Genomic DNA, 9115 nt, shown 5'->3' with positions numbered 1-9115 from the left:
TTTCAAACATTTAAAGTCATTATCCCAGAAGCTCTTCACAGTATCCTGTAAGTTATGAAATTGTGGCCAAACAACCATAAGACTGGATGAGTCAGAACAAAGGAAGATGAGTAACTAATATACAAATCAACTATCTTTAAGGAAAAACAAGTTGTTTCTTGTGGGCATTGAAATGCAAAAGGATGGTTCTCTATAGCTTTCGTCCTTTGTTATTTTCCTTTTGTCTCTGTGAGCCTACCATAAGGGAAGCATACCCTCAGTATCTGTCCATTTCACAAACTGTACAGCATTCCCTTCCCTGCCTCATCCCCGTTTCCTATTAGCAGATCACAGAGCGTAACTTGCGATGCTGGGGTGACTGGTGTGTCCTCTGACCAGTGTTCTGAGGGTCAGCTAGCAAAGATTTTCTGATGTGGCAATGCTTTTTTAAAAAGTAAGAAAGGCATCACAAATGCTGCAGTGGCCCTTTCTCTGATACACATTCCTTTTCTGACACATTTCTCCTACAGTTAATACAAGTAGGCATATACATGAGCATCTTGCCTTTTGTGATATCTTGTGTGGGTCCTGGGGGGTCCATAGGTTCCTTCTCTTTTGACCTGTCAGACAAATTCATAGTGGCTTTTTGCTGCATGCTGGGGACCCAAAACAATGTAGAGAATCTAATCTACTTAGGGTTTGACTCTGTGCCCACCCCTGTGGTACCTGAGTATCTCTAGCAATAAACAGGCATGGCAGCAATTAGATACCATGGCCTCTGAAAATCTTACCAAAGTCTCTACTTTCAGAAAATCCAAAGCACCACGCACACAGCTGGAGGCAGGGCCTCAAGACAGGCTGGAGCAGAGAGAAGGCTGAATTTTAAAAACTCTACCCCGCCCTATATTTAGCTTTGAAAATTTCCCAGATTTCCTAGACCTAATTAGTAAATACTCACCAAAAGTTGGTGAATTTTTTCCATTTGTCTCAGGGACAAATCCTAAACTAGCCATTTCTTTGGAAGGTTAGTAGCCCAGCAGAACTTCAATGACAGTCTTTGCTTTATCACAGTAACCATTACTTAGAAAGTGCAAAAAAGATGGAAATGCAGGGGGGAAAATGTGACTGCTCACAAAATAGGAAATAAGGAAATACAAAATAATTATAATTTACCCCCCTCTTAGTAGTACCCTTTAAACCTCTGTTTCTTCAAGAAAGAATCTTCTACTCTGTGAATCTGAAGTATCTAAGAATAGAGGTGGAATGCTCTGTTTCTTTTTTATCAACTGTAGAAGTATGGATTGGATAAGCTTTGTGGGTGAAGTCACATATGCAGCAAGTGAGAATGATTTATAAGTAGTTGATAGACACAAGCAGACCAGTCAGAGTGGAGAAATTAGAAAATAAGTACAGCTGTCCTTCTCTGAGAGCATGAATCTGATGCTAAGTACTGAAAATGATGCTTCGATGATAACAAGGATGTAATGGGGGGGAGGGAAGAGACAGGGTTTTTTTTTTTCTAAATGAAAATTGTGTACCCTTACATTGCTGTTCCTTGCCTCTGTTTATCTGATGGCTCAGCATTTGCTCAGGGTGGTAAGAGTATGAAATACACAACAGTCACCAACGGGGAGATTTTAAAAAAATATTATTTGTAAGGGATTTATTGCTGATGTAAGATACCAAATAATCAGTCCTAAAAACTAAAATCCTTCATTTGTCTTCAAAACAGGTTCAGCATGGGGACGTTTCCCCACCAATGTGCCTCAATAAAATTCTGAGTTGCGAAGTACCCTTTTCAAGTGCATTCAGTTCTTGATGCCAGCTGCAGAATGGCCAATTTTTGTGACACAGACAGCAGTCCACAAGGAGCTGTTTAGACACAGTCAGGTAGGTCTTTTCACAAAGGCCAACTATCCGTCACGACCAACTTGAGGCAGTTCTTCAGATAGAAGGGAGCAAGTGTACAGAAAGGACAGAAACGTGTCCTAGGGATGCAGAAACAAAGGCCGCCATAGTGCATCTTAGCATCAATCCCCCGCCTCAACCAATCCCCATCTCTTTGGAGTGGTCTTAAAAACATTTCACCAGAACTTTGGATGTGTATCCAGAATACTTTAGTTTATAGGAGATACAAATAGAAAATTTGTTTTGTCAACCATTAAATATGTAGATGTCATGTAAAACATTTCTTATGTTTTAATTAGTAAAGAGGAAGCATTGTCAAGTAGCTAAATTACTGGACAGCGCTCCCTCTTTACTAAGTATCTCATGGACTGGTGTGTTTGTAAAGTGCCTTGATCCTCGAATAGAAGGAAATGTAAAATGCAAACTATGTCATGGTATTGTGATAAATCGCACTCTGTCGTTCATGCCATCCTTTTCTTTGCCATTCTCTGAGGGATTTTATAACCTGTCACAGATAAACAGTTCTACAGTTCTGTCATACAGCAGTGCTATACATTTAGTAAAGACACTTGTATATCTCAAAAGACGTTTTCTGGAGGGGACAGCTTGAGATTGTGCATGTTAAAATGATGACAAGAAGGTAGACAGCAGAATTAGCGCTACTTGGGGGGGGAGAGACGGCGTTCTGCTCACAGGCAGCTGACAAATGAGCATGTGAGCATACTTGGGGCTCAGCAGCTCTCTAAAAGGGATGAGTTTGACCTAGAGACTGAAAGTAAACAGTAAGAAGAACAAGGCACATTTTATGGACTAACATAAATAAGCCAAAAATAAACATTTCACTCAGTCCTTTCTTTGCAATCAAGCTAGAAACAACAGTTGGCCGTAATGTTCTGTGATAACAGGGTTTGTACATACACTATTTCCAAACCCCAATACATGCTGAAGTGACGCTGCAGAAGCAGTGTGCGTTACTTGGCCATTCATGTGCAATAACTACTTCACTTCCACATGTCATTTAAGAAGAGAACAAGATTTTTCCCGTTTGTATTACTTTCATGCTTTACATGCTCTTTGTTTGTCCCCACTGGGATAAACCCAAAGAGTTGGATAAGGTACTGTCATTTACAAAAGGTCTTTGGAAACAGCAACACATTTCACTATAGTTGAGACTGAATGACCCAAGCAGTTCATAAGTCACAAGAAATCTAATTGAAATTTATGATTCAAATTATAGACCAAAGTCTAATAGAAATTGTCTAAAGTGTATTTAATGACAGATTAGTCCACTTTCGACTGTATATCTAGATGCAAACGACTATAATAGCTTGAAGCCTTATAGGAAAAGAAATAGGAAGAAATCCTGTAAAATTAACAGCTGTGTATTAATGTATGTCTCAGTCAAAACACATTTGTTTCAGTGGTAGTTTAGCTTGAGTGGTCTGCAGGTTAGCAGGATTTGGTCTCCAGAGTGGAGCCCTCCAACTGCTCTGGTGAGAACTGCTGTACACAGCTATCAAAGCTGTGCAGAGAAAAGTCTGATTTTAGTTAAGCTGATATGTGAAAAAGGTAACGTGACACTAAGAAATTTTATAAGTAATGTTAGCCTGATCTTTGACTGCTAGCCTGAACAGGCTCATCCTCCATTTAGAGCCAAGTGTGAATGCTGGATTTTCCTTCTTCTAAACTAACGCTTCAGTCAGGACTCTAAGGGCTTGTCAACACTACCCACCGGATCGGCGGGCAGCGATCGATCCAGCGGGGGTTGATTTATCGCGTCTAGTATAGATGAGATAAATTGACCGCTGAGCGCTCTCCCGTCAACTCCGGTACTCCACCAGAACGAGAAGTGCAAGCGGAGTCGACAGGAGAGCGTCAGCTGTCGACTTACCGCAGTGAAGATGTCGCGGTAAGTAGATCTAAGTACGTCGACTTCAGCTACGCTATTCACATAGTTGAAGTTGCATAACTTAGATCGATCCTGCGCGGTAGTGTAAACAAGTAGATTTTTGTCACTTCACCACAAGGATCTTCTGTATGCTGCTAGTATCTTATATGTATTTTCTTTACAACTCTGTCCTTTCAAAGTGTCAGACTCTCTGCTGTGTATAAAATGAAGGAAGGGTTTAGCTTACTGTATGTTTTACTATCAGTTTCATGGATGGCAATACAGTGTTAGGTTGTGCTTAGGCCAGGAAAGTTCTCTGCTACTTCACACAGCTGCACCCCCAAAAGCTTCATCTAGAATAGATAACCAGTAATGGCAACATCAAGTAAGAAATGTTATATTGTCAGATCAGGCTCTCAGCGTACGGCTTTTGTGTTGAGCTGCACTTACATTCTGTAATGCTTTGGCACAGCAGACTAAAAGAGAGAACTGGGAAAATATCTTTTTGTTTGTTTACTTTCTATTTGAAAGCCCTTGGTGCATAGGTAATTTCTCAGCTTCCCCTCTAGTTTGTGTTGGTCTCACACACAACACTTGAGGAAAAAATATTTTTAAAACTAAAATGATGTGGCTATAAAACCACAAAAACCGGCATTTGGCTCCTGGGCAGGCATAGTACCAGAAACTAATTTTAGCTCATATTTTGCAGTTTGCAAGATTTGCTAAAGATTCCTGTGTGAACGGGGGCAAGGCATGATGTATCTTTGTGCTTCAATTCCCCCGGTGTAAAATGGTGATAATAGTGCTTCTTCACCTCACGGGGATATTGTCAGGTTACGTTTATTAACAGTTGAGGTGCTCAGACATTACAGGGTTGAAGAGTCTCTGGCAAATTTAATGGCCACAGAATCATGGCAAATGAGCATCGACCATAATTTACGTGGCCATGGCTTCTAGCAGTTTCAGAAAGAGAGCTTCCACAGGACATTATAACAACTGTATATCATCAAATCAAAGGAAGGTACATTTTTAAAAATACTCCTTCAAAGGCAAAAAAGGCACACTGAAGCTCAGGTTTCTTCGTAAGTGCTTGTTATTCCCTCTCTAAGATGTACTAAATGCAAAGGTGAAAACAGGAAGATTCAAGATATTGCTAATCTTCTCTTCCTAGATCATTTCAAAGACTGAAGGCTAGGGTCAGCTAGTACTTGGAGAGAATAAGTGAGAGCTTATAATGATAATTTGCACTTCCATCCTTTTGCATTTTCTGCCTTATCTGATATATGCGCCTCTTGCTAGTAAATGGAAATTTACCAAAAATGCAAAGGAGGTTTCTGTGGCATAAGATTTGTTCTTCTTCGAGTGCTTGCTCATATCCATTCCATTAGGTGTGTGCGCGCCGCGTGCACGATCGTCGGAAGATTTTCTACCCTAGCAACACCGGCGGGTCGGCTGTGGAGCCCCCTAGAGTGGCGCCTTCATGGCGCTGAATATATACCCCAGCAGACCCGGCGCCCCCTCAGTTCCTTCTTACCGCCCCTGACGGTCGTTGGAACTGTGGAGCGCTGCTTAGCTGTTCTCCACTCTCCCTAGCTTAGTTTGTTATTCGCAGTTATAGTTATAGTTATAGTCCTAGTGTTTATAGTTCAATAGTTCAATAGTTTTAAAAGTTGTTCTAGTTGTTATAATAGTTCAGGGTATTAAGGGGGTCGTCTCCCCCTTTCTCCCCCGGCCGCGGGGCCGGGCTCATGCCCAACGCTCCCGGCTTCAAGCTGTGCGCCTCCTGCGCTAAGCCTATGCCCACGAGCGACCCGCACGACTCCTGTCTGAAGTGCCTGGGAGAGTCCCATCAAACAGATAAGTGCAAGATCTGTAAGGCCTTCAGACCAAGGACCAAGAAGGAGCGGGACTTTCGGCTCCGGCAACTCCTGATGGAGGCGGCACTTAGTCCGGACGCTCCATCTACAAGTCAGGCCCCGGCACCTAGCGCCTCGGTGCGCAGTGCCCCGGCGGCACCGGCCATGACAACCACGCGAGTGGCGTCAGATAAGCCTCCCCGGCACCGGACCTCGTCGGCACCGCAAGCACAGCAAGTGCCTCGGCGCCGGTCATTATCCCCAGGGCATAAGAAAGCCCATAAGACGGGGACCTCCGTGCCGAAGACGCTGGCTCCCCCAGTGCCGGGGGTAGAGCCGCGTCCGCCGGTGGAGCACCGGAAACAGGTGCCTCCAGCACCGTCGACTCCGGCGCCGAGGCCGTTGAGTCCGGTGCAGACGGCGTCTCCACCGAGGCCGGCGGTGATACAGTGCCTCCCGTCGACGCCAGAGACCTTCGCGGCGGCGAGAGACTTAATAGCTCTCACGGAGCCGGCACCGCCTCAACCACCGGCACCGACGGCACCGTTGACTCGCCCGGTCCAGTCGAGGGGGAAACCTGCCTTGATGCGCCCTCCATCGCAAGGGCTGGAACCTCGGCACCGATCCAGGTCCCGAAGCAGGTCCCCACGCCGCTCGCAGTCCCGGCACCGAATATCACCTCGGCACCGGTCGTACTCGCGGCCAAGATCTTCTTCGCGGCACCGCTCTACGTCTCGGCACTGCTATGATCGTCGGCACCGATCAACGTCGAGACGTAGTTCTCGGCACCGCTACGGTCGACGCTCGACGTCGAGAGGCCGCTCCCGGTACCGGGCATACTCCAGGTCCTCGTCGAGGTCCAGATCCGACTCCCGGCACCGACGAGGTCATCGGCACCGGTCGCGGTCCCGGCACCGATCGCCGGCACCGCGTGGAGATAGATCATCTCCGGACCGGCACCGTGCGGCACCGCAGCCCACGGGAATCGTCTCGACGCTCTCGGCACCGCCATGGCCATCGAGATCGGTGTCTCGCTCCTCGGAGGACCTCTCGAGATCGGCATACCCCCCTCAGGGGCAAGCCGAGGAACAGGTCTTGGGCCATTGGCAGAACATAACAGAGGACCATTCTCATGGCCCATCTCACTGGTCGTTTTGGACCCCGTGGGCGTACCATCAGGCGCAAGGGGCTCCAGTTGCTTCGACCTCTCGCTCCGGTCACTCTGCTAGAAGGGCCCCGGAGTCCACCATCTCTCGGCCTCCGCCAGGGGGCATGGAGGCTTCCGTGTCCGCACCACCTGACGCCCTGGACTCAAGCGCAGGTGATGCTCCGGCCCAGGAGCAGGGAGACCAGGACCCTCCCTTGGATCCTGTTCCACCGGAGGCATCTTCCTCCTCCTCTCCGGATGAGGCAGTGGCGGGCACATCGTGCACAGGTCCACCTCCAATAGATCTTCGGGCTCACCAGGATCTTCTGCGTAGGATGGCCCGTAATATGGACCTGCAGGCGGAGGAGATAGTGGAGGTGCACGACCCCATCGTGAATATCCTCGGAGCGGATGCCCCATCGAGGGTGGCGTTACCCCTGATCCGCACGATACAAGCCAATGTATCTACGATATGGCAGACTCCTGCCTCTATCCCACCCACAGCGAGAGGGGTGGAAAGGAAATACTTTGTCCCGTCTAAAGACTACGGGTACTTGTATACCCACCCCCAGCCGTGTTCACTGGTGGTGGCATCAGTGAACGCAAGGGAGCGCCACGGTCAGCAGGCCGCAGCGCCCAAATCAAAGGAGGCTAAGCGCCTCGATTTATTCGGCCGTAAAGTTTACTCAGCCGGAGGGCTGCAACTTAGAGCGGCTAACCAACAGGCGCTCTTGAGCCGCTATAGCTTTAACTCCTGGAACTCTATGGGGAAGTTCAAGGAGTTGGTTCCCCAAGAGTCCAGGGAGGAGTTTGGAGCCCTGGTAGAGGAGGGTAAGAAGGTGGCTCGGACCTCCTTACAGGCCTCCTTAGACATAGCGGACTCTGCTGCGAGAACCCTGGCCTCAGGTATCGCTATGCGGAGGATCTCCTGGCTCCAGGTTTCGGGTCTGCCTCAGGAACTGCAGCAAACCCTGCAGGATCTACCCTTCGAAGGACAAGGGTTGTTTTCAGAAAAGACGGACTCTCGCTTGCAGAGCCTCAAGGACTCCAGGACGATCATGCGTTCCCTGGGGATGCATGTTGTGGGCCCTCAGCGCAGGCCATTCAGACCGCAGCCTCAGCGCTTCTACCCCCCCCCCCGCCTCGTCAGAGACAGGACTCGGCCCGGAGGCGAGGGCGAGGTGGTAGACGAAGGTGGACCTGCCCTCAACCCGGTCAGAACCAGGGGCCACCTAGACCACCTTCAGGCCCCAGGCAGAACTTTTGAAGGTGCGGTCGAGGACGGCGCCCCAGTCATCCCCCAGGATCCAGCCCCCTCCTTTCGGGATCGCCTTTCCCATTTCCACCGTGCCTGGTCCCTTATGACCTCGGACCGTTGGGTCCTTCGCACGGTGGACAGGGGATATGCTATCCAGTTTTCTTCAATCCCCCCCACCTCCCCCCCTTCCCCGTCCCTCTTCAGGGACCCTTCTCACGAGCAACTTCTTATACAGGAAGTTTCCACGCTCCTTGCTATGGGGGCCATAGAGGAGGTTCCAGTGGAGTTAAGGGGCAGGGGATTCTATTCCCGTTACTTCCTCATTCCCAAGTCCAAAGGAGGTCTGCGACCCATCTTGGACTTGCGCGGACTCAACAAATTCGTAGTAAAGTTGAAGTTCCGCATGGTCTCTTTGGGGACCATTATCCCTTCCCTCGATCCTGGAGACTGGTTCGCCGCCCTCGACATGAAAGATGCATACTTTCACATCGCAATTTACCCGCCTCACAGACGCTTCCTGCGGTTCGTGGTAAGCAAGGTGCACTACCAATTTGCAGTCCTTCCCTTCGGCCTATCCTCGGCCCCAAGGGTGTTCACGAAATGTATGGCTGTCGTGGCAGCGTACCTTCGTCGGCAAGGGATACAGGTGTTCCCGTACCTAGACGACTGGCTGGTACGCGGTCGCACCAAAGAGCAAGTTCGAGCTCACGTCCACATAATAGTGCACACATTCAACAAGTTGGGCATCCTACTCAACAAGGACAAATCCACTCTAGAACCTACCCAGAGAATAGAATTCATCGGCGCAGTTCTAGACTCCAGGCGTGCACAAGCCATCCTGCCAGACAACCGCTTTTGCACCATCACGAGCCTCATTCAAGGGCTCAAGGCCTTCCCAACTACCACGGTGAGGTCGTGCCTTACCCTGCTGGGTCACATGGCTTCCTGCACGTACGTAACCAGGCATGCCAGACTTCGGCTTCGCCCACTCCAGACCTGGGTGTCATCAATATACCGCCCACATCGGGACAGCCTGAACATGGTGGTCACGGTCCCGAACTCGGTCCTGACCTCCCTCA

The 9115-nt window shown here is 48.8% G+C and overlaps 1 protein-coding gene across 3 annotated transcripts in view; it reads left to right on the top strand.

Annotated features, from left to right (window-relative positions):
- The first annotated feature begins 1654 nt into the window (after positions 1–1654).
- SUCNR1 (succinate receptor 1) overlaps positions 1655–9115 on the top strand; it is a 30498-nt gene continuing 23037 nt past the window's right edge. For 2 of the 3 annotated variants that reach the window (XR_006175258.2, XR_006175257.2), the window contains exon 1: positions 1655–1869. Coding sequence is in view for 1 of the 3 variants with exons in the window: in XM_005286940.5 (XP_005286997.1) it covers positions 1798–1869 (72 nt within the window). In the remaining 2 variants the exon portion in view is untranslated. The remainder of the gene's footprint in view (positions 1870–9115) is intronic. The other variant, XM_005286940.5, reaches the window with a different exon arrangement.

Source organism: Chrysemys picta, chromosome 9 (assembly GCF_011386835.1).
Source record: "Chrysemys picta bellii isolate R12L10 chromosome 9, ASM1138683v2, whole genome shotgun sequence".
Classification (NCBI taxonomy): domain Eukaryota; kingdom Metazoa; phylum Chordata; order Testudines; family Emydidae; genus Chrysemys; species Chrysemys picta.
Note: the sequence above shows the minus strand (reverse complement) of the source record. Positions and strands in the feature narration are given on the sequence as shown.